This window comes from Garra rufa, chromosome 3 (genome assembly GCF_049309525.1).
Source record: "Garra rufa chromosome 3, GarRuf1.0, whole genome shotgun sequence".
In the NCBI taxonomy this organism is placed as follows: domain Eukaryota; kingdom Metazoa; phylum Chordata; class Actinopteri; order Cypriniformes; family Cyprinidae; genus Garra; species Garra rufa.
In genome coordinates this window covers 51,427,784-51,454,744 of record NC_133363.1, presented here as the reverse complement: position 1 = coordinate 51,454,744, position 26,961 = coordinate 51,427,784, and the positions used below count along the sequence as shown (strand labels likewise).

Here is a 26,961-nt window from a genome sequence, read left to right as displayed (position 1 = left end):
AAAATGTTTGAAGTGTACAATAAAAAAAAAAGATTGTAAAAAAATTTACACGCACTGCAAATAATTTTGTAAGCAATTTCTTTATTTTTGAGATTTAAGAAGACTTTTTTTTTTGCAAACTTTTATTTTTTAATTACAAAATAATTAGTTTTACTCTTAAACACAGTATGTTTGTTTGAACAATAAAGATACAAAAATAACCCCATAGAAAACCACATATCAATAGTTTAAACCAATATGGCTTTAAAGTAATTAAAAAGCGCGACAATTCCAGCACGATATATAATAGGCATAATAGGTCTCCTTAGAGGGGTTTTGGCCACTTTCCCAGCTTGGTCAGGCTTGGAGACCACCACCTAAAACCAGTTTCTTCCAACTGAGACCAGCCTAGGCCTTTTTCAGCAGGGCATTCAATAGTTTGGGGTTGGTAAAGTTTTTTAAATAAGTCTCATATTCTCATTAAAGCTGCATTAATTTGATCACAAAATACAGTAATACTGTGAAATATTATTTTAAAATACAGTACAATTGTAAAAAAACAATGAAGTTTGATATATTTCAAAATGTAATTTATTCCTGTGATAGCAAAGCTGAATGTTCAGCAACAGTACTCCAGTCTTCAGTGTCACACAATCCTTCGGAAATCATTCTAATGTACTGATTTGGTGCTCAGGAAACATTTCATATTATTATCAATGTTGAAAACCGCTTAATATTTTTTTGTGGAAACCATGATGCATTGTTTTAGAATTATTTAATTAATAGAAAGTTCAAAAGAATATAATTTATTTAAACTATAAATGTTTTGTAACATAATACATGTTTAACTGCAACTTTTTGAACTATTTTATGTGCCTTGGTGCATAAAAGTATTGAGAAAACCCCCACAGACCCCAGACTTTTAAATGGTTGGCCTATTAACAGTAGTTCAAGTATTAAAGGTGTTTTGAGTTTTATTGCAAAATTTTCAGAAATGCAAGTCATGAATCATTTATTTATTTAGCTACACATTCTACCGTTTTCACGGTAATTCATTTATAGAACATTAGAACATTGCATGCTCATAAAACAATTAACCATTTTCAAACTGGTTGTTTTGAACTTATAAAAAGATAAAATTGTAAGGAGAATACAATTAGAATTATACAAGAGAACTAAGCAAAAAGGGATTTCTCAACCAAAGTAACATGTACATTCAAGTTGCATTAACACTGTGGCTCACAACATAGTGAACGAAAAGAAAGCAACCTGTCCACTGAAAATCATCTGAACAAGAGAAAAAAAGCCATCTAAATGAGAAAGACAAAAGCATCTACTCCACCACTACAGTCCGGCTTGTCTCGGTTTCATACCATTTGGAATGTAAACTTGCTCTAATTATCAATTATTCGGGTACAGAAGGTCTATGAAAAGAAATAACTGACGGGAAACACCAGAATGATGAGATGACATCTTAAAGCCTAAACCGGGATAAATATCCAAAAACCCAGATGTTTAGACCCACACATCCAGACAAACCAAATGAAGCAGCATTTCATAAGAGGTGTTTACTTTGGGTGCCGTTTCAGCAAAAAAAGAAAAGAAAAGAAAAGTATGTGGTAACTTCATTTTGTCTACTGGAGTGTAAGTGTGTGTGTAACGGTGTAATATTGACATCTAGTGGTCAGGTGGTTCATTTCATATCAGTGCTACGGCGCTTAAGCTTCTCTGGATTGTTGGAGGCCATTTGGGAGAAATCCCTAAAAATGTCATGATAGGTATCATCACCTGCAGGAGGAAAGAAACAGAGAAAGAGAGAGAAAAAAATTACAAGCAGAATATTGTCTTGAGAAAGAGCAGCACAATTTCAAACAATATGCAAAACGACAGGTTTTTGTGTTGTTCTTTTGCATCCTTTTACATATTTGTTACATGATTCTCTATTCAAATGATCACATTTTACTTCCAAGACAAACAAGACTATCTACTACAATCTATTCAAGTGTAAATGATATCCCTGTGCGTGTGAAATGATTGAAACCTGTTGTCTAACTGAGTTTAGTCTCGCGTAGCCAGACCTTCAGACTGACGGCTGAAGGTCTGGAACTCATGGCAGCTTTCATTGGCCAAGTCCCGCCCATAAGACCGTTTGATCGACATGTCAAACAACCAATCACAGTTCGTTTCGTTCAGCGTCACGTTTCTGTGCGTGGAAATGCCCCCACAACAATAGACTGGCATGCAACAAGTCAGTCATTGAAATAACCAGCATTGAAAGATAACGAAGAAGAGGGAGAACAAGCAGTAAGTCAGTAATTTGTTCGCGAACGTCGCATATGTGTATAACAACAATGGCGTCTGCATAAGCACATTTTAGCAAAATGCAGAGTAAATCAGTCTGCGCTTTGTTTCCCGGCGGACCGAAAATAAACGCGACACTCGCGTCTTCCGGAAATCCGGTCAAATTCAACTAATCAGATGACGACTTCGACATTCCTGAAGTGTTTCAAGTTAAGCGTACCATATGCATCAAATATTTAGCCAACGTTCCGTGGGCGTGACGTCTGAGGCTGAGACTAAACTGAGTTTAACATGACGTTTAAATGTGACCCTGTACCACAAAAACAATCATAAAGGTCAATATTTTGTTATCGTTGATGTATGGTTTGTTAGGATAGGACAAAATTTGGCTGAGATACAACTATTTGAAAATCTGGAATCTAAGGGAACAAAACAAAACCGGCTTTAAAGTTGTCCAAATGAAGTTCTTAGCAATGCATATTTCGAATTTTTGATATATTTATTATGGTAGGAAATCTACGAAATATGTTCATGGAACACAATCTTTACTGAATATCCTAATGATTTTTGACATAAAAGAAAAATTGATAATACTGACCCATACAATGTATTTTTGGCTATTTCTACAAATATACCCGTGCTGCTTATGCCTGGTTTTGTGGTCCAGGGTCAGAAAACCATCACCCAGATGTACAGCTTTGATTTGCATTTGTGTATAAGTGCAGCAGTTATGCATACGTAAAGGCATATGGTAGCAGTGATTACCTGTGGCACGCGGTGCAGAGGACACACACTGCAAGCGGTAGACACCTGGCCACCGGTCTCAGGACATGCACATACACACACAGCACACACAGCAAATACAGATTTGTATACAGAGACACAGATGGACGAACTGCCTTAAACAAGCCCCACAGCAAAACAACAGATGCAAAAAGCATAAGCACCACAGGACAGCACACATGTGAACATCTGGCACTGCAATAAGAATATCTCATTAAGAGTAACAGAATCCTACTGGGAAGTCTAATATTAAAAGTGATCATAACAAGAGGGGCTGAACTTTTGACTGCATTTACACTTTGATTTATGATGGTTATTTGTAAACATGTTGGTTGAAAGGGAATACATACAATGCCAAATATCCATGCCCACCCCATAACAGCTGAAACATAAGCATTTTCTGAAGCATTTTCTCTAGTGCTTGCAAGGCAGCATGATCAGATAAATGGTATGTTTACATAAATAATTAGATAGCTAGATAGATAGACAGATAGATAGAGTTCAAGTTGAATTAACTGAAAAATTAAAAGAAGGAAAGAAGTTCAACATGCTGATGTCTTGCAAGCACTATAATGACTGGTTGTGGAGTTTATCCTTTATCTTAAAGGTGCAGTATGTAACACTGACAGCTAGTGGTTAAAATGGTAAAAAAAAATTTAAACTGTAGGGTAGAATCTGCGATCTCTGAGTCAGCTCATTTTCTGCCTTTCATGGCTTAAATATGCTGTGTTTTCCACCAACTGGCAACCCGGGATGACGAAATACTATAGGTTAAACTGGCTGTGGGTGGAATCACACATACTAAAACAAAAACAGACATTCTGGCACATTTTTTTTTTTTTTTGGAATATTTGTGAATTAATTTTTTTTAAAGAAGTCTCTTCTGCTCACCAAACCTGCATTTATTTGAACAAAAATACAGCAAAAACAGTAAAAGTTAGAAATATTTTTACTACTTAAAATTACTGTTTTCTATTTGAATATATGTTAAAATGTAATTTACTCCTGTGATCAGGGCTCTCATCACTATTCCAGTCTTCAGAGTCACACAGAAATCATTTGAATATGCTGATTTGCTGCTCATTTTTTTATATAATTATTATTATCAATATTTAAAACTGTTGAGGTTTTCAGGATTCTGAAATTTATCTTAAAAAGCTTTTTTTAACATTATACACTTTTTGGGGAAAGAAACTATAGAAATTAATACTGTAGTTTAGCAAGGATGGTTTAATTTGATCAAACGTGATGATAAAGACATTTATAATGTTACAAAAGATTTCTATTTCAGATAAATGCTATTCTTATGAATTTTCTATTCATCAAAAAACCTGAAAAATTATACTCAGCTGTTTTCAACATAATAATAATAACAAATGTTTTTTGAGCAGCAAATCAGTATATTTCTGATTGATTCAGAATGATTTCTGAAGGATTATGTGACTGAAGTAATGATGCTAAAAATTCAGTTTTGAAATCACAGGAATAAATTACATTTTATAATATATATTAAAATAGCAAACAGTTATTTAAAATAGTACAAATATTTTAACATTTGACTGCTTTTGCTGCACTTTGGATCAAATAAATGCAGGCTTGGTGAGAAGAAGAAAAACATATTTCTTAAAACATAAATCTTAGTATTCAAAAACTTTTGACTGGTAGTGTTTTATGGTGTTTTATGCTTTGGCATAAAACAATAAATGACATACTGCACCTTTAAACAAAATTGTAATGCCTGATCTCACTGAATATTAGATAAATCAAATATAACTTTTTAGTGGAGTATTTTGCCTTTTCTAATATCTGAAGCCCAACACCAGCCATAACAAGACCAATTTGTGTAAATGCAAAATGTCACAGAATATTACTCATGCAAAACCATTTTCAATACACAGTACTAATAAAACATTTTATAAAAACATTAGCACAGGTACTAAAAGCAATGAAATGAAGTCTGATTCATTTCTTGCTACTGAAACGTAGTGTTATCTATGAACATTCAGTGGTTTTATCCATCTTAAAGTGCTTTTTCAAAGTGCTCGAATCCACATAGTGTTCTTTCTTTTTTTTTTAATTCTCTGTTAAGCTCAGCTTTCCTCATCTAAATTTACAGTCAGTTAATTCTGGCCACCTGGTGCCCGACCACTGAGATGGTTCTTGATATTTTGAAAGCTTTTCTTAGTGTGTCCAATCACAGACCCAGTCCCACCCCCACCACCAGAGCCCCGCCCCTCAGAATGACCTGATGGAGTGCCGTCCATCTCCCGCATCTCCTTGTTCATCTTGGCTATCCGGAGTCTAGGAGGAAAACCACAGTGGGTAATATGTTAATTGAGTTTTTAGCAGGAAGCACCTCATCAAATGTACTCTAAGCTAATTAGTGTCCTTTTCAGCTGATGCTCTCTGTCTGTCTAAGACTACTTACAGCGTGACGATGTCAGCGTTGGCGTTATCTATGGCAATGCCGATTGGGTCCTTGTCGTCACTGTCTTTTGCGTTGTAGTCCGCTCCTCGCTTAAGAAACAGACACACCAACCTACGATGACACAGAGACATGTTTGAGAAATGTGTTTGACAGTACAAGTATGACTCCAATATTGAGTATCAAAAAAATATGACCTTGTGCAAAAGTTTACATACGCTTGATTATCAATACTGTGTTGTTACCTGAATGATCCACAGCTGTGTTTTTATTTGGTGATAGTCCTTAATAAGTCCCTTGTTTGTCCTGAACAGTGGAACTGCTGCTGTTCTTCAGAAAAATTCTTTAGGTCCAACAAATTATTTGGTTTTTCAGCATTTTTGTGTATTTGAACCCTTTCCAAAAATGACTATGATTTTGAGATCCATCTTTTCACTCTGAGAATAACTAAGGGACTTTTACAGAAGGTTCAAATGCTCACTGATTTCAGAAAGAAACATGATGCATTAAGAGCTGGGGGTGTAAACTTATGAACAGAATAAAAATGTGTACATTTTTCTTATTTTGCCATAATATGATATTTTTTTTTTTATTTAGTACTGCCCGTCAGAAGCTACAGAAGATACTTATATGTTTCCCAGATAACAAAAGTTCAATTTACCCTGATCTTCAAATTCAAAAAGTAATGCATTGTTTTTGCTTCTGGAGCATCAGTGAGTGTTTGAACCTTTTGTAATAGTTGCATATGAGTCCCTCAGTTGCCCTCAGTGTGAAAAGAATTTGTGGGACCTGAAGGATTTTTCTAAACAGTGGGCAGTTTAACTGTTTAAGACAAACAGGGGGCTCATGAACAACTATCATTAAACAAAAAACAAAACAAAAAAAACACAGCTGTGGAACATTCAGGCAACAACACTGTACTAACAATCAAAAACGTTAAACTTTTGAATGGGGTCATTTTTATAAATTCAACTATTATTTTCTTTTGTGGACTATATGTAAACGTCTTTGATGTGAAATATCTTATTCAAGTCAGTACTAAATAAAAAACAACATAAATTTTGTATGATCCCTCTCATTTTGCTAAAATAATTAAAATTTAGCAGATTCTGAAAGGTGTATGTAAACTTTTGACCTCAACTGTGTATATACAAATTTATTGGCACAAGGCTTTAGATTCTACTGCAGTATCATATATTCAACAGCAGGGTGCACCGCTGCTGAAAAGCGTTGCAGGAAACACTAACAGAGAGTAAAAGATCAAACTGATTTTAAGAATTGAGCATCGCAATTGTTCAAATAAAGATTAATTAGAATTATTCTGACATTACATACTGCATTTTTTTACCCAGCCCTGGTATCTAAGACTTGTGTTACCCTGTATGTCCCAGTATAGTAGCGTGGTGTAGTGGTCCCCTCCCGTTTAAGTCCACCTGGTTAACATTAGCGCCGTTCTGTAGAAGAAACTCACAGGCTGCCAAGGAATTCTGCAGAGAGAAATTATTCATTGTAACAGTTATGCAATACTCACTCACAACATGAACAATGGGCTCTCTTTCTTGTACACTTACAACCATAGCGGCTTGTATTAGTGGAGTTTTGCTGTCTTCAGCCACATTGACCCAGTTGACATCAGCGCCGTGTGCCAGAGCGTCTGCCATGAGAGGGAAATGCTGCATTGCCGCAGATCGATACAACAAAGCCCCGGGATGAAGACCACTCAGATCATCCTCTTCATCATTCTCTGTACACAGAGAGAGAGAGAGAGAGAGTGTGTGTGAGGAGTTTGTGTGATCAAATGGATGTGGGAACATCATATCTGTGTGTGTGTGTGTGTGTGTGTGTGTGTGTAACCTTTATGAGAGCCGGAATTGTTCTTCATTATGTCACTTGGGGTCAGGCCTGCAGGGGAAACAGTAACAGCCCATTGATTAGATCAGTCCAAACTGGAACAGACACTTATTTTCAATGCTTCAATTTACATGTCTTCTAGCTTGTTTGTGTCACAACTACAGTTGCTACAGTTTTGCATTTGTTTTTGTTTTTAATTCTATTTCCTGTAGATTTCAGGTTGGTTATTGTTTATTTTTTATAGTTTAGGTTTTATTTTATAGCCATATGTGACCCTGGACCACAAAACCAGTCTTAGGTAGCACGGGTGTATCTGTAGCAATAGCCAAAAATACATTGTATGGGTCAAAATTACAGATTTTTCTTTTATGCCAAAATCATTAGGGTATTAAGTAAAGATCGTGTTCCATGAGGATATTTTGTAAATGTTCTACTGTAAATATATCAAAACTTAATTTTTGATTAGTAATATGCATTGCTAAGGACTTCATTTTGACAACTTTTAAGGTGATTTTCTCAATATTTTGTTGCATCTTGGCCAAATATTGTCCTATCCTAATTAACACACATCAATGGAAAGCTTATTTATTCAGCTGTCAGTTGTTGTATAAATCTGAATTTCAAAAAATTGCCCCTTATGACTGGTTTTGTGGTCCAGGGTCACAAATTACTATTCAGTATTCATGTATTTTTTGTTGAAGTGATAATAAGTTGGCGAAGCTACAGAACATCGCCAGAGTTTAGATTTACTTCTCAAAAAACACAGACGTTTGTGTACAGACACCACATCTGTGTTGGTCCTCATACTTTATGACCAATAAATTTGCATGTTTTTTCAGCTGTTTGTGACAAATACAGAGATTACATTTATGTAATTTCTATTTTTATACTGGCTACAGAAATTTCCATGAATTTTCCATGACCTTTTTTAAAGATTTTATTAATTTCCATGACTTGCAGATTTTCCAAAGTTTGATGTCACTCTGATGCAGTATTTCTGCATCTTTAGTCTTTCAGATGTATCTTTTAAAAACAGAACCGCAAGAGGATACAGTTTAACGTTCACAGAACTGACCTTGACTCAGCATACTTGTGCACACTTCCCTGCAAGCTACATGAAAGTTTGTTTATAACCGAATGCAAGGTTCTCTCTGGTGTCTGTGGTATAATTAGTGTCCATCTTTGTTATCGCTATCAGTAACTTTACTGGCAACTCATCGCCATCTGAATGTAGGATGTCTTCCCCCACACAGACACGCAGGTCAGATTATTCCATGTGAGGAGTGTTTGAGGACTTTCAAAACAGTTATTTATGTTTCATCAGTTGCATTTTAGTTTTTCGTTTACTTTACATTGAAGGAATAATTCATGATAAATGACTCACCCTCAGGCCATCTATGACGTAGATACATATTTCCTTCATCAAAACAGATTTGGAGAAACTGAGCATTGTATCACTTGCTCACCAATAGATCCTTGGCAGTGAATGGGTGCCGTCAGAATGCAAACAGCTGATTACAAAACAACAATAATCCACAAGCAATCCACAGTTCATCAGTTAACTTCTTGTGAAGGAAAAAGCTGTTTGGACTCATTCTGATGGCACCCATTCACTGCAGAGGATCCATTGGTGAGTAAGTGATGTAATGCTAAATTTCTCCAAATCTGTTCTGATGAGGAAAATACAGTCTCTTGGGCAAAAGACTTACCAGTCAAAAGTTTTTGAACAGTAAGATTTTTAATGTTTTCTTAAAGAAGTCTCTTCTGCTTACTAAGCCTGCATTTATTTGATCCAAAGTACAGCAAAAACAGTAAAATATATACTATTTAAAATAACAGTTTACTATTTGAATATATTTTTAAAATGTCATTTATTCCTGTGATTTCAAAGCTTTCAGCATCATTCCTCCAGTCTTCAGTGTCACATGATCCTTCAGAAATCATTCTAATATGCTGATTTGCTGCTCAAGAATTGTTTTTATTATTATTATTATTATCAATATTTCAAACAGTCGAGTACATTTTTTTAAGATTCTTTGATGAATAGAAAGATCCAAAGATCAGCATTTATCTGAAAAATCTTTTCTTTTTTTTAACATTATACACTTTTTTGGGGGAAAGAAATTATAGAAATTAATACTTTTATTTAGCAAGGATGCTTCAAATTGATCAAAAGTGATGATAAAGACATTTATAATGTTACAAAAGATTTCTATTTCAGATAAATGCTGTTCTTCTGAACTTTCTATTAGTCAAAGAAACCAGAAAAAAAATCTACTCAACTATTTTCAACATAATAATAATAATAAATGTTTTTTAAACAGCAAATCAGAATATTACAATGGTTTCTAAAGGATCATGTGACTGGAGTAATGATGCTAAAAAAATCAGCTTTGAAATCACAGGAATAAATTACATTTTAAAATATATTAAAATAGAAAACAGCTGTTGTAACCAGTAAAAATATTTACTGGTTAAACATTTTACAATTTTTGCTGTACTTTGGATCAAATAAATGCAGGCTTGGTGAGCAGAATAGACTTTAAATTATTAAAATAAAAAATTTTACGGTTCAAATACGTTTAACTGGTAGTGTATATGTGTAAATTCTAAAAAGGTTTTTGCTATATCTGCTTGTGTACCTGAAAGTCGTGGCAGAGTGGCTCGGTTGGGTTTGGGTTTGAGGGCAGGGCGTGTGCTGGGTTTGTCCTGTGTGTTTGTTCGGTTTCGACGGGCACTGGAGCGCCGCAGGACCGTTCCTCGCCCAGTCTCTGGGAGCTTGTGGATGAATTTCTTCTCCACATATTTAGAGCGAATCCATGACTCCTTATCTTGTCTGAAAAAAAAAACAAAAAAACAGTCATATACAGATTATATTTAATTCTAAAGAAATCTCTAGTGATGACTGTCACAGTAATTAGCCTATATAATATATAAACAAACACCTACTGTACCTAGGACTAGAGGGATGGGGCTTCTTAATTGTGATCTCTTCAATACGCGCCTCATAGATCTTATTAATGGCTGAGTTTCCTAACTCACACATGAGCTAGAAAGAGGAGAATGGACAAAAAGAGATAAAGTGTAACTAATCAAACTGCGTGTATCTCATACATGAACATACAGTATGAGAACATTGAACACGCTTACTTTGACGAGCTCTGGCTCCCATGAGTCCAGCGTCAGGGATCGTACCTTCGAAAAATGGACACCTAAACTCCTGCAAACATAAAAACCGATTCAGATGCATGTTCATGTGATACATTATATAATTGTGTGTGTGTATGTGTGTTACCTGTGTATGCCAGAGCAGGTAATGCACAGCGTGATGCCCAGATTGATAGAGGCCCAGTCGGGTCCAGGCTCCCCGCAGTCACAGCACTGCCCGTTCCCTGAGATAGCCTGCACCTCCTCCAGAGCCTCCCGACCTGATGTTTCCGGCTCCCCAGAACTCAAACGCACACTTCCCGCAGACACTGAGCTACAGCGATCTCTCTATTTAATACACACACACTTACAGTTAAAGTCAAAAGTTTACATATACCTTGCAGAGTCTGCAAAATATTCATTATTTGACCAAAATAAGAGCGATCACATAAAATGCATGTCATTTTTTATTTAGTAGGCCTACTGACCTGAATAAGATATTTCACATAGAAGACGTTTACATATAGTCCACAAGAGAAAATAGTAGTTGAAATTATAAAAATGACCCCGTTCAAAAGTTTACATACACTTGATTCTCAGTACTATGTTGATCCACATTTGTGATTTTTTTGTTTTGTTTGCTTTGTTAAGTAACACTTGTTTATGAGTCCCTTGTTTGTCCCGAACAGTTAAACTGCTTTAGTTAAAATCCTTTAGGTTCCACAAATTCTGTGGTTTTTCAGCATTTTTGAACCCTTTCCAACAACTATATGATTTTGAGATCCATCTTTTCACACTGAGGACAACTGAGGGACTCATATACAACTATTACAGAAGGTTTAAATGCTCACTGATACTCCACAAGGAAACACAATGCATTAAGAACCGGGGGGGTTATATGAAATCTAACAAATAAATGCTGCACCTACTGTACCTCTGATTAAAAAATATATATATATATATATATATATAGAAATAAATAAAAACTGTTATATTACATATTATATAAACATAAAGCTAAAAATAAATTTAAATAAAATTGTAACAAATTTATAGCATAGTTTTCACATACGTCTAATTTTCTTTTATGCCAAAAATCATTAGGATACAGTAAAGATCATGTTCCATGAAGATATTTTGTAAATTTCCTGCCATAAATATATGAAAACTTAATCTTTGATTAGTAATATGCATTTCAAAAAACTTCATTTGGACAACTTTAAAGGCGATTTTCTTAATATTTAGATTTTTTGCACCCTCAGATTCCAGATTTTCAAATAGTTGCATCTCAGCCAGATATTGTCCTATCCTAACAAACCAAACATCATTTAAAATTATTTATTCAGCTTCCAGATATATAAAATTATATAGATTTTAAAAAATTTACCCTTATAACTGGTTTTGTGGTCCAGGGACACATATAGTTTTACAATATAATATAGTAATATAACAGGTTTATATAAATCTGTAGAAATCTATGGTATGTCTACAGTTATCAGTTAATTGCATATGTGTGTGACATACTGAGCCAAGATTGTCATCTCTTCTGTCCTGGAATGCTGAGGCGATGCTGTTTTGGACAGCGCTGATCCAGCTTTGCTGCTGTCGCTCTGAATCAGCCTGTAATAAACAGCTCCTACACACACACACACACACACACACACACACACACACACACACACACACACACACACACACACACACACACACACACACACACACAGATCCTGTAATTTGGAGCATGGGTGGGCTATGCACAGACTTGTCTAAATGCAGAATAACATATTTACAGGTCTGTTAACAGTCTAAATACAGCAAGAACCCAAACACAACAACACAAGAATCAGAAACATGTTGCATGCTCAAAAATACACATACAAATTATATTCCAGTTCTGACAGAATAGTGTACACACACACACACACACACACACACACACACACACACGTTGGGTTTACATGTTTTATGGGGACATTCCATAGGCGTAATGGTTTTTATACTGTACAAACCGTATTTTCTATCACCCTACACCTACCCTACACCTAAACCTAGCCCTCACAGGAGATTGTGCATACTTTTACTTCGTCAAAAAAACTCATTGTGCATGATTTATAAGCCTGTTTCCTCATGGGGACCTGAGAAATGTCCCCACAAGGTCAAAATCTACTGGTATTTGGTCCCCACAACGTGATGAATACCAGGTGCACACACACACACACACACACACACACAGACAAAGACAAAGACAGACTCACTTGGAGGGAGAGACGACCTCAAAGCAGAATCGTCTGTCTTGTTCACTGCAGGGCTTCACTGTGCATAAACGCAAGTCCTCCACAACAACAGTGATCTGCTCCTGATACAGAGAGAAGGAGAGCTTGTTTAAAATAAGACAAGTATAAGGTCACCAAAAAAGAACAATTAAAACAAGCTTCTCAATTCTCTATAAATTTCCAATTCTATTTCGTCTGTGGTTTGTGGGTGTGTAAATGCATCAGTACTGTATGTGTGTGAGAATTGATGTGTCTTCACTGTTATTGGTTAAAGCTACGTTATCTTCATGTTAGACAATCTGATACTTACATTATGTTTCTTTTGGTAAACCAACTGATTCTTCTGAATAGAGAACCAGCGCCTGCAGTATGAACACACACACACAGACACAAATATCATGGCCATGTAAGGTATTAATAATGCAATCAGACATATGATTGTAATTCATCTCAGAACTCACAGACTCTGAAATCACACTCAACCCCCTCGATGGACAAATGTGCAAAAGGGGAAGAGGAATTTTTTTCAAACAGATAATGAGTGAAATAAAATTCTATTGAATTTAAAAAAGGATTTTTTTTTTCAAATGGGCTAATTTTAATTACTATTATTTTTGTAATTTATTAAATAATGCAGTTTAATATTTTCTATTTAATTATTTTGCTTGTTAAATGAACTCATGTATTTGAATTATTTCTGTGACTGAAGTCCTGTACCTGCTCCATGTTTTGAAAGCATTGCTGGCTCTCTTGTACAGGTAACCTTCCATTGCGATGCCATTGGGTGCATCTGGGCTGAAGTCCATTATGGAGTCATCATATGACACATCCTTAAGACAGACACAAATATATCTTCCCTTAGATACGTGTATAGTCTCATACAATGTTGTTTGTATCTGAGGGAGAGTCTTACTACCTTTTTCTTGACGGCACCATGTCTTTGCTCCATGTCCCTTTTTTCTCTTGCAGAATTTAGGACTAGTTGAGTATACTAGAGAAAAAGAGGAGCAACAAGTAAAAGTGAATGACATTTTAAATTCTGACTTGGGTCACTTTGTTACATGTACATGAAATAAACTGGATTCTAATTATACTTTCTAATTTGTGAAAGGTCAAGTTGGAATGAAGTTATTTGATTTGACATCAATCTGATTTTCATAACGGCATGCTTGATTTAGTTTTAATGTGACCTATAAATAAAATGATTCACGAACTGAACTTTTGAAAGAATTGCACAAAAAGACGTGCATTTTTATAAACTTGTCACATTTTATGCATTTAAATACAGTTGCAAGTGATAATGCAAGTCCAACGTTCTTTTCATTTAATAAACATAAAGCTATATATTATGGAAGCCTGTTTCTGCCACTAAATAAAAAATAGAAAAAAGGTTATTACAACTTTTTATATCACAACTCTGACTTTTTTCTCAGAATTGCGCAGTATAAACTTACAATTGCGAGTTATAAAGTAAGAATGACATGATATAAACTCACAATTCTCACTTTTTTTCTAAGAATTGCGTGATATAAACTCACAAATTCTCACTTTTTGTCTCAGAACTGGGTGATATAAACTCACAATTCTCACTTTTGTCTCAGAATTGCGTGATATAAACTTACAATTCTCTTTTTTTTTCTCGGAATTGTGTGATACAAACTCTATTACGAGAGTTTATATCTTGCAATTCTGAGAAAAAAAAAGTCTGAATTGTGAGTTTATATCTTGAAATTCTGCCTATAACTCACAAGTTTATATTATAACTTTTATCCTAATTGCAAGATATAAATTCGGAATTGCGAGTTATAAAGTCAGAATTGTGACTCACAAAAAACTCACAATTCCGACTTTTTTTCTCAGAATTGCAAGATATGAACTCAAATTTCAGCCTTTTTTCTCAGAACTGCATGATATAAGCTCACAATGGAGTTATACGGTCAGAATTGCGAGGGGTTTTTCTCAGAATTGCGTTATATAAACTCACAATTTTTTAATTTTTCTCAGAATTGTGATAAAAACTCAGAATTCAGATTTTTTTCTCACAAATGTGAGTTCATATCTTGCAATTCTGAGAAAAAAAGTCTGAATTGTGAGTTTATATCACGCAATTCTCACTTTATAACTCGCAATTGTGAGTTTATTTTGCACAATTCTGAGAAAAAAGTCTGAATTGTGAGTTTATGTCTTGCATTTCCGAGAAAAAGTCTGAATTGTAAGTTTATATCTTGCAATTCTGAGAAAAAAAGTCAGAATTGTGAGTTTATATCACGCAATTCTCACTTTATAACTCGCAATTGTGAGTTTATATCGCACAATTCTTAGAAAAAAGTCAGAATTGTGAGTTTATCTCGCGCAATTCTGACTTTATAACTTGCAATTGTGTTTATATCACAAAATTTAGAGAAAAATTATAAAATTGAGTTTATATTGTAAATTGTGAGTCGGAATAATATATGTTTTAATATATATTAAATTATGTTTTGTGGATGTTATAATAATTATTTACACATGCAGTCAAGGAAACATTGCCTGTTTAGACAAGTATCATCAGCCTTGAGCAGAAAATCCTGAAAAGATGGAAACTCTTTGAGACTGAGGTTTGGACTTTTTAACTAGATCTCAGAATGGAAGTTTAATTGCATATCATACAATTATAAACACATGCACAGCGGCTCAGTTTAAATCCCCACTGCTGTATATAGTTATTACATGACTTTTCTAGTCAAGAGTTGTGATGATAAGTCTGCTATAATAGTAGTCTCTCTGGCGTGCGGCGGGTTTCTGGACCACAGTTAGTAAAGAGTCAAAGTGCACGTCACTCAGGGCTGAACTGAATGAGAAAGGATGTAAGACCTGCTGGCACTGACTCAACTTCCTGACCTATATCAAGAAGAGGTCATAAAGATCACCTCCACTTTTGCTTGTTATCTTCCACGGACTTTCCTGTTCTCTCCCCCACTCTTTTCCACTCCCTGCTGTCATTTCATTAAAACACAGCTTTTCCTCTTGTCCCTGGTTCTCTAACACTTTTAAAAAAAAGCAGCCACCTCTCATTTTAAATTGCCTCTCTATCCCAAGACATTCAATCTGTATAGCGCTCTAAAGAACATCACTGCTATGAATAGGCTCTAGAGATCTCTCTTGACATTTGTCTTGCTAAGCTTTTCACCATTTCCTGTGCTTACAGGAAGCCATGAGCAGGTTTTGTGGTTTTTCGCAGGCCAGTAGAAGGTGAGTAAGTTTCCTGTCTAAAACTTCTACATTTCAACTTCATGATCAACAGTAACATCAAGTCATTACTTTGTGAAAACACTGCTGCATAAATATATGAATCTCATACAACTTTAAAACATCAAATGAGCAGTATTTGAGCTTGTCAACAGAATTAAAAGCAAACAGATATTAGCAGATCTTAGAATTTGGATGTGAGTTTTAAGTCCACGAATTTCATCTGGTGTTTGTTTACACTTTTAAGCTATTTTTCAGCCAATTTTACAGTTCTGCAAGCACAGAAGTGTTTGCCAACACACACAAACCCCTGTGTGATACATACTGTTTCCTGTTGTTGCTCACTCTGGCAGAAAACTTCCTGTCATGATAGGCATCATGTGATCTCTGAATGTACAATCACATTCCTGTCATTAGACCTTCTGCCCCTTTTTTTCAATTCAAATGTCACACTTCTGATTTTTTTTTACTTTATAACATGATCGATTTAATGTGTTTCCCCCTCCAAGTAACACTTGCATTTGTCCTAATTGGTACTTCACACTTTTCTCTTCTTTGCTTCCTCTTTTTTAGTCATGTGTTCAAGCAGCTTTGCATGCCAATTTCATACATATTAGCTGACAGACAGATAGACAGACAGACAGACAGACAGATAGGTAGATCTGGATTTAAACTAAACACACTTAAGCTTTGCCAGTCTCAACATTTAAGAGCCATAAGATGCAATGAGAAGATCTGTGTGTGCGCTCATCTGAAGCACACAAACCTGCGCCTCAGAATGCGTGCAAATATTAAGCTCTCTTATTGTGTTTGAATGTACAAATTCACACAAAAATTTTGTCAAATTCCCATCTTGGCAAGTATCCTAGATGACATATCCGGCTAAATGTTAAATATCAGTGCATTCTCTTAAATTGACAGCAATATTTACCAAACAGCAACAACAAGGAACTCATTCACTGCTCTTGATTGAATAGCTTTTGTAACTTTGATAAAGATTAAGCTTCAATTTATACTGTTTTTTTTTACGTTTGATCATTTTATTTAGTTTCTGTACCTAAAAACTAATGTTAGACCTACCTAAAAAAACGAAAAATCACTGGTTATTTTATTTGTATCTTTACTCTATTGTATTTATTTGTGCTGTTGCTTGTAGTTAGATAGATTATTCTTATTTCTTTACTTTTAAAAATGTTTCCCTAAACTTAGCACATACTGAACCGTACCTAAACCGTGACTCTAAATGATACAAACCGAACCGTGAGTAAGTTGAATCGTTGCACCCCTAATAGATAGACAGACAGACCTACAGACAGACAGACAGGTAGGTAGATAGACAGACAGACAGACAGACAGACAGACAGACAGACAGACAGACAGGTAGATAGACAGACAGACAGACAGACAGACAGACAGACAGACAGACAGGTAGATAGACAGACAGACAGACAGACAGACAGACAGACAGGTAGATAGACAGACAGACAGGTAGGTAGATAGATAGACAGACAGACAGACAGGTAGGTAGACAGACAGACAGACAGACAGACAGACAGACAGACAGACAGACAGACAGACAGACAGGTAGATAGACAGACAGACAGGTAGGTAGATAGACAGACAGACAGGTAGGTAGACAGACAGACAGACAGACAGACAGACAGGTAGGTAGATAGACAGACAGACAGACCTACAGACAGACAGACAGGTAGGTAGATAGACAGACAGACAGACAGACAGACAGACAGACAGACAGACAGGTAGATAGACAGACAGACAGACAGACAGACAGACAGACAGACAGACAGACAGACAGGTAGATAGACAGACAGACAGGTAGGTAGATAGACAGACAGACAGACAGGTAGGTAGACAGACAGACAGACAGACAGACAGACAGACAGACAGACAGGTAGATAGACAGACAGACAGGTAGGTAGATAGACAGACAGACAGGTAGGTAGACAGACAGACAGACAGACAGACAGACAGACAGACAGACAGACAGACAGGTAGATAGACAGACAGACAGACAGACAGACAGACAGGTAGATAGACAGACAGACAGGTAGGTAGATAGACAGACAGACAGACAGGTAGGTAGACAGACAGACAGACAGACAGACAGACAGACAGGTAGATAGACAGACAGACAGACAGACAGACAGACAGACAGACAGACAGGTAGATAGACAGACAGACAGGTAGATAGACAGACAGACAGACAGACAGACAGACAGACAGACAGGTAGATAGACAGACAGACAGGTAGGTAGATAGACAGACAGACAGACAGGTAGGTAGACAGACAGACAGACAGACAGACAGACAGACAGACAGACAGACAGACAGACAGGTAGATAGACAGACAGACAGGTAGGTAGACAGACAGACAGACAGACAGACAGGTAGATAGACAGACAGACAGACAGACAGACAGACAGACAGACAGACAGACAGACAGACAGACAGGTAGATAGACAGACAGACAGGTAGATAAACAGACAGGTAGGTAGACAGACAGACAGACAGACAGACAGACAGGTAGATAAACAGACAGACAGACAGGTAGGTAGATAGACAGACAGACAGGTAGGTAGACAGACAGACAGACAGACAGACAGACAGACAGACAGACAGACAGACAGGTAGATAGACAGACAGACAGACAGACAGACAGGTAGATAAACAGACAGACAGGTAGACAGACAGACAGACAGACAGACAGACAGACAGACAGACAGACAGACAGACAGGTAGGTAGACAGACAAACAGACAGACAGACAGACAGACAGACAGACAGACAGACAGACATATTCTAGACAAATTCCTTACCTCTTCACTCAGTTGTTTGCGGTAGTTTTCCAGTTCTGTGAGTGATTGGTATCCTTGCTGGAAGAACAAAGCCTGGGCATCCATGAGAGAAAGCATCTGACACACATTCACACAGAAGACAAACACACAAGCAACAGTGATTGTAAGTTACCATTCAGTCCTAATCATTATAATAAGATTCCCAATTATATACAATTACATTATGACACATACCGCCATTAGAATTTCAGTCTTCTTCCTGGACTCAATGACATTAATCTGAAGTTGGGTGGAAAGAGAATGCGAATGACACATAAGCATACAAGAAAGAGCAAATAATGTATACATTTAAATTTTAAATAATTGACCCTTTTGACTGATTTTGTGGTCCAGGGTCACATATGATGCAAAGATATTTATACATTTAAATGTGACTCAAAGTGTCCAAATACATTTAAGGCCACTGTATATGGAAGTATATGTTTATACCTGCAGCACATAGTCTAGTGCCCCTGATCTGAAAGCTCTGCGGGCATTCAGGAGGTTATTGCTGACTTCTTCCACCTCATGCTGTTTCCCGCGTGGTGCCTGTGCGTTCCTGCTCAGTGCTGTCTCCAGGTTCTCACTGCTGCGCTCAAACTCCTTCCGTACATCCTTAAAACGTTTCACATCCCTTCAGGAGAGATACAATAGTTACTAATTGCAATGAAACCATTTTTTAGAAGGGGCAGTATTCAAGAGAAGTGAAAAAAATAATGAGATTTATGAATTATTCCTTACTCAGACTCCTAAGTTCACACATATGTTTGAAAATAAAGGTTCTTTATTGGAATCGATAGTTGTATTAAGAATATTGAATATCCATGGAACCTTTCGAATGCAGAAAAGATTCTTTATAGTTGCAAAAGATTCTTTAGATTATTAAAATGTTCTTCAAAATGGTTGTTTTAACAACTGTTCACTCAAAGGTTCTGTGGGGAACCAAAAATGGTTCTTCAATGTCATCGCTGCAAAAAACCCTTTTGGAACCTTTATTTTTTAAAGTGTAGAGAGGTACGAAATGAAAAAGCCTTGGTAAAGAAGCAGAGGAAGAAAACGCCTTACTCTTTCACGAAATTCTGTAGCTTCACCTTCACAGACTTTTGTGTTGTTTCAATCACCTCCTGTTGGGAGAGACATCATTCATGGAATGGGACACAAGCCAGAAGAAAAGTAAAAACAGGAACAGGATCTCCAGATAGATCGTCAGCACAGTGGTTACTAGTAGTAACAGTAAAAGTAAAAAGGAAGAACTTGACCCACCTCTTGAGCAGTGACGATGTCTGACAGCTTTTTAGAAAACTTCTCTAAACATTCCTGAGAGAAAGAAGCACAGCCTCTATTAGGATTCTATTAACTTTTACTCATTTTCAACTCATATAGCTACACAGGATCTTCCTTTTCCCTTTTCATTTTCAATTCAACAAACACACTATTGTTCAAAAGTCTGTAGTCAGTAAGATTTTTGAATGTTTTACAAAGACGTCTCTTATGCTCACAGAGGTCAAATATATGATCAAATATACAGTAAAAACAGTAATATTGTAAACATTATTTCAATTTAAAATAACTTCTATTTAATCTTTTTTTTAAATATAATATACTCCTGTGACAGCAAAGCTGAATTTCCAGCAGCCATTACTTAAGTTTTCAGTGTCACATGATTCACATGATTCATTCTAATATACTAATTTGGTGCTAGAAGAAACATTTCTGCTTATTATTATTAAAGTTGAAAACAGTATATTTTTAATATTATACATATCTTATACCTTTGATCAATTTAATGCGTCCTTGCTGAATAAATATAATAATTTCTTTTAAAAAAGTAATCTTACTGACTTTTGAACAGTCATGTACAGTCAAACCAAAATGTATTCAGACACCTTCAATGTTTCTCTCATTACCAGTTTATTCACTATAGTAGAAAATGGTATTAAAATACGGCAAGAACTCAGAGTTAAACTGTGTCAGAAAAAAAATCATCTTGATAATGTCAGATAACTTTGTTAGAAAGATATGTAATGGATTGCAATCAACCAAAAATGTAGAAAACTGTTAGTATGACAATATTTATACTTACAATATTTACAAGCAATGATTAATTTTGTTCAGTCTGTGGTGTGAAAAAAGTTCACATTAGCAATTAAAGAAAAAACACTTAAGAAAACATGGTCAGGTCAAAGTGTCTGAATAACTTTTGGTCCCAAATTTGTATCAGTTTTACTGGTAGTCCACTTTATGAAGAATTTTGGGGTGTAATATGCCGCAGTTTACTTTATTTTGCTATCCTTACTTACGTAAATAAACTATAGTGTCCTGCACTCACTAGTAAAAAATAACAAAAATTATATCTGGTGTCTGAATACTTTTGGTTTGACTGCATATTTTCTACATTTTCTTTTTTATAATGTCATGGCACACTGTTAACACTTACATTAGTATTTTCAAATCTTTGTTTCAAATACTAAAAGCTTCCAATCTGAGGTAAATCAGACCAACATCTTCACATCCCATATTTTCACTACACTGGTCATCTGGAATCTATCGTACAGTCATGTGTAATCTTACAGGTTCACTTCCTTCTTATTTTGACGCTGTTATGGGTGATCACATGTTCATTTACCGTCTCAGGTATTGGCTAGCCCATGTGGGTTTTGTGTACAGTAAGTAATGCTCATTTGAAATCCGTTGCAGGACTGTTGATACACTCACCCCCATAGTTCGGTCCTCAGAACAGTGATGTCCCAGCTCCTTGAGGCCATTTACAAAGCTCTTACTGTTCTGGCAATAGGCACGGCCTGCATCCAGCATAGTGTGGCACTGTTTCACCAACTACACAAACACACGTTTTTTTCAGAATGTTAAATAATGTCATATTATTCGCAACATACACATAAACCTGATGAAAACTTTTGTTAAACAAATTATCATGAGATGAATAGTAGGTCTCTGTGGTTTGAAACCATCTAGTCTAATAAATTCAGGGGAAATTATCCTGGATTGTGGTTAAAAGCTTTTCAATTGGCAATTCCTCTTTGTAGTTCCTCTGCATAACACTATATCTCTTCACAAGACCATAGAGCGGGAGACGCACGCCAGAAGAGAGGAACAATGACTTTGTTTCAAATTAGGGAATTGAGCATTGAAGGTCAAAACAATAAACCCTGCAGCATAATATTTAGGTGTTTGTTGTGCGTGTATGGTTTAAGCCTGAATATGAGACTGCGTTTGTTATGGTTTAAAACAGTAGCGGACACTTCAAGCAAACTGCAATAGTAGAGAGTGCATCTTTGGGAAAACTGTTAAGTCATGGTGCTCTGGTCTACGGTTTGTAAGCTTTAGGATGACTCTTGCACTCTTTTAGATTAAAAAGCCTGTATTATCAAATGCCTAGCAGAGACTTTTACATTTTCTGAAGAAAATGTGAGCGGGTGTGGTGCTTGAACATGAAAAACTCACTGCTGACAAATAAATACTGACTCAAATCACTAGATATGACGTCAGTATGAGTCTATGGGATTTTCTTTCACCTGTTCTGTTTTATCATGCACAAGCACTTAGACAAATTGTAGTACTTTCACTTTTTCATCAATAATGTGTGTAGTAGAGCATTTTACGTGCTGCTGACATTTAAATCTAAGTGTTGGTGGTTTGTTCTTAAGTATGAACATTAGTCAGAATGATTTTGCACTTAATAAGTCTCTCAGCATTTCCTCACCTTCTCAAGTCTTGTCTCCAGTTCACTAACGTTGACCTCCACCTTCTCGATTTCTGCCCTGTTGAAACAAACCACATACTATTTCACACCCAGAACTGAAAAACTTAACGCAACCTGTTCAGAAGACTATATTTACATGCACAAAACACAACTAAGTTAGTCAAAGGAGGTGTTAGGAGGACTATTATTATTTCATTCAGTAGGACGGACAGGCCCTGTGACTGTGTGCATTTATATCTGCATTCAGATGTGGGTTTGTATCAGTGAATCTTCGCTTATACGTGCCGTCAGACTTTCTCAAAGAACGCACAGAAAAATAGCTGAGCTCTTTGTGGTTTCCCGCTTTTTCACACATACAGTACAGACAGACGCAGTATGATGCTTGTATTCTTCAACTCAAAACTGAATTCAATTATTAATACACAGTAACTGAGAAACATAATATTACAAAAACAATCAAATAAACGAACTTTTTAGATAACTTATTTAGTAAAAGCTAGAAAATGTGTAGTACTACTGTACATGATTTTTGGATGAATTTACAGTCTAGGCGAGTTAACGTTAGTTGCTGAAGAGTCTGGTGAGCTGAAGAAAATCGCATAGATGATCACAGACTCTGATTTTTTTGAGTTTCGTAGTCAAGTCTGAGGATATCAAACATGTTCGATATGTTGAGCCTATTTTAAAACACATATGTCACCCTGGACCACAAAACCAATCTGAAGTGGCACAGGTAAGTACCCAAAAATACATTGTATGGATCAAAATGATCAATTTTTCTTTTATGCCAAAAATCATTAGGATATTAAGTAACGATCATGTTCCATGAAGATATTTTGCAAATTTCCTGCTGTTAATATATCAGAACCTAATGTTGGATTATAATATACATTGCTAAGAACTTCATTTGGACAACTTTAAAGGTGATTTTCTCAGTATTTGGATATTTTCTCACCCTCAGATTCCAGATTTTCAAATAGTTGTATCTCAGCTTTATATATGTATAAATCTCAATTTACAAATATACAAAAAATTGATCCTTATGACTGATTTTGTGGTCGAGGATCACATATTGTTTTCATTTTATCATGCGTTTAGCAACAAGGTACATAACATTGTATAAGTTTGTTGTGTTTGGCATGATTTGAAGGTCTGTGGTGCAATCTTCAGTTGTTTAGTCTATGATGCCCAGTTTCTGTAACCATTTACTAAGTTTGCAAGTGTATGATAGCTAGTGTTTTAATATCTGTAGCCTTAAATGTGTGTGTGTTCATCAGAAACGCACTTTTTGTGCATAAATGTGTCTGTGTATTGAAGAAAAAGTTGTAGCTTCCGAAGCAATCCACCCCTAAAACACACTTCCTGTCTCCTGTTTATCATTTCAGTATCTCTCGTCTCACTTCCTGCTCCCCCACCACTACCCAGCCGTTACTTAGCAACCGGAGGCAGCCGCAGTCAGAAGTAAACTAGGCCTCGAACGTGTTTGTGTCAGTGGCCTTCTTACACCTTCACGCGAACTCTCTCTTTTCAATTGCTTTCTGTGTATGAAGGTCAAAAGCGTCCATGCACGGCCGTACATGTGGTTTAGACGAGTTCCACATGTTCTGTATGTTTAGATCCCCATATGACAGATGAAAAGGGATATTGTGTGTGTTTATGCAAGTTCATTTCTGAATGGTGATGACCTAATTTTTGAACTCGCTACACCCTCCGAGTCTGTTCCCTCTGCAGCCACTAAAACATGGCACTCAAACTTTCCATTATGCTGCCCACTAAATCTACAGCCAAACCAGAGAAAGAAATCAAGAAAGAAAGAAGGAAACGACTCAAAAAACAACTCAAAAGGCTTTTGTCCTTTGAAGAAATTATTTGCTAAACAATATATGTGATTCAAAACCAGTCTCAAGTAGCATGGGTATATTTGTAAAATGATCGTTTTTTTTTTGTGTGAAAAAATCATTAGGATATTAAAGGAGTAGTTCACTTTCAGAACAAAAATGTACAGATAATGTATTCACCCCCTTGTTCATGTCTTTCTTTTTTCAGTCATAAAGAAATTGTTTTTTGAGGAAAATATTTCAGGATTTCTCTCCATATAATGGACTTCTATGGTGCCCACGAGTTTGAACTTCCAAAATGCAGTTTAAATGCAGCTTCAAAGGGCTCTAAATGAGTCCAGCCGAGGAAGAAGGGTCTTATCTAGCGAAATGATTGGTTATTTTCTAAAAACATTTACAATCTATATATTTTTTAATCTCTACACAGAGTACACACAGAGCTACACAAGACGAGCATTTGAGGTTAAAAACTATATAAATTGTAATTGTTTTTAGAAAATAACCGATCGTTTTTCTAGATAAGAACCTTTTTTCCTCGGCTGTAATCGTTTAGAGCCATTTGAAGCAGCATTTTGAAAGTTCAAACTTGGGGGCACCATAGAAGTCCATTAAATGGAGAGAAATACTGAAATGTTTTCCTCAAAAAAAATGTCCTTACGCCTGAAGAAAGAAAGACATGAACATCTTGGATGACAAGGGGGTGAGTACATCATCTGTACATTTTTGTTCTGAAAGTGAAGTACTATTTTAAGTAAAGATCAGGTTCCATTAAGATATTTTGTACATTTCCTACTGTAAATCTATCAAAACGTAATTTTCAATTAGTAATATGCATCGCAAAAAACTAAATTTGGACAACTTTAAAGGCGATTTTCTCAATAGTTAGATTTTTTTGCACTCTCAGATTCCAGATTTTCAAATAGTTGTATCTCGACCAAATTTTGTCCTATCCTAACAAACCATACATCAATGGAAAGCTTTCAGATGATGTATAAATCTCAATTGAAAAAAATGATCCTTGTGAATGGTTTTGTGGTCCAGGGTCCCTTTGTGTTCATTTTATCATGCATTAAGCAACAAAGTGCATATTATTTTGTATTTGAGGCTATTTTTGTACCCTCAGATTGCAAAATATTCTCCTTTTATAACATCAATGGAAAGCTTATTTATGCAGCTTTTAGGTGATGTATAAATCTCAGTTTCAAAAAAATGACCCTTATGACTGGTTTTATAGTCCAGGGTTACACATATTCATGTGAATGATTAAAAAAGCCATCGCGATGAAAAAAGTCCCCTCCTACTGTCCAAAGAGCCACTTAATCATCATCCCATTCATTCCTTCTGTATGGACCTAAGCAAATTCTTTCCTACACTGACCGTTGCGGCTACATTTACCGCTGATCTGAGATCAGTTTTAATCAAGCACGCCTGGGCCAAAACCATTAATCTGAACCCATTGACCTGATCCTGGAACTGCTTGGAAAGAAACCTGCTACGTCATCCCTGCTGCACATGACAGTGAAGTTTATGATTTTAATGTGGAGCACATGACCTGTCTTTTGTAAAAACAAATATTTTGTGTGGTTAAATATTTTCAAAGTGATATGGAAAAAAGTAAGTAGCTTACCTGAATCGCGGGGAGTCTTTCAGGCATTCTTCAAAATCCAGTTTGACAGTCATTTTGGAAATTACCAAGAACACAATCGATGCGAAACAATTCTTTTAATTCCTCACAGTTTCTTTATGTGGTGTGTGCTAATAGAGTTCCTTTATGCTGTAAACGTCCAACGCTGAGAGTCCACTGGTGTTGACAACATCAGGAAGCGTTTAGAAAAGATGAATTAAACCAGTCGTTTCCATTGGATGGTTTCGCTATAAATATCAGTCGGGTGTTGCCTTGTGAGAGCAAAAAGCATCTTTTCAAAACTAAACCCAAGTTGGTTTGTTTTTTGTTTTTGTTTTTTTCACGAAAGTAATTAACTTAAACGACGAATTAAAGAAATAAAAAATAAAAGAATAATGTGTCAATAATTTAAAAATACAAAAAGAAAGAAAACGAGTACTGGTATAAGAAAATTAGAGCAAAACGTACCGATAATTATGGCCTCATCTCTTGCTAAATTTTCAAGAGCACGCTTTCATTATACGTTCCATTCTGCGCGTTTCATCCATTTATTAGTCCATTCGTAGTTTGTACAACGATGTATGCTTTAGTTCATCAAACAGCATGTCCGAGTAGGCTACGTTTCCCTTGAGGGACTGAAACTTGTTCGCACTTTGCAGGAGAACTTTTTTTTTCCGCTCTTGAATTTGCCACAGTTGGTCCACCCCCTAGCGTGAGCGCACTTCTTTATTTCCGGGTTTCGGATTTTGGCACACTAACAGGCTGTGTATTAGCTGTTTTCAGGAGAGATTAACACTTATTTATTATTCTTGTAATGTTATTGCTTATTATTTATATTTTGGCTGACTAAATGTCTTTAACTGAAACAAATATCCAGCTTTAGTCTCATATAGTCATTGATTTCATAACGAAAACACTAGCGAATAATTATTACTCC

The 26,961-nt window shown here is 35.9% G+C and overlaps 1 protein-coding gene across 1 annotated transcript; it reads right to left on the bottom strand.

Annotated features, from left to right (window-relative positions):
- Window positions 1–935: 935 nt before the first annotated feature.
- acap1 (ArfGAP with coiled-coil, ankyrin repeat and PH domains 1) lies at window positions 936–26,700 on the bottom strand. The gene is made up of 23 exons (XM_073836346.1): window positions 26,028–26,700; window positions 22,563–22,620; window positions 21,557–21,676; window positions 20,105–20,158; window positions 19,907–19,965; window positions 19,292–19,475; window positions 19,037–19,081; window positions 18,824–18,919; window positions 13,676–13,750; window positions 13,477–13,589; window positions 13,070–13,121; window positions 12,742–12,842; window positions 12,011–12,122; window positions 10,635–10,834; window positions 10,490–10,559; window positions 10,294–10,388; window positions 9,982–10,175; window positions 7,343–7,390; window positions 7,060–7,232; window positions 6,866–6,975; window positions 5,492–5,602; window positions 5,309–5,364; window positions 936–1,767 (listed from the first exon to the last, which is right to left on the bottom strand). The coding sequence occupies exons 1-23, from the start codon at window positions 26,078–26,080 to the stop codon at window positions 1,673–1,675; spliced, it is 2,274 nt and encodes a 757-aa protein (XP_073692447.1). The 5' UTR covers window positions 26,081–26,700; the 3' UTR covers window positions 936–1,672.
- Window positions 26,701–26,961: the final 261 nt, after the last annotated feature.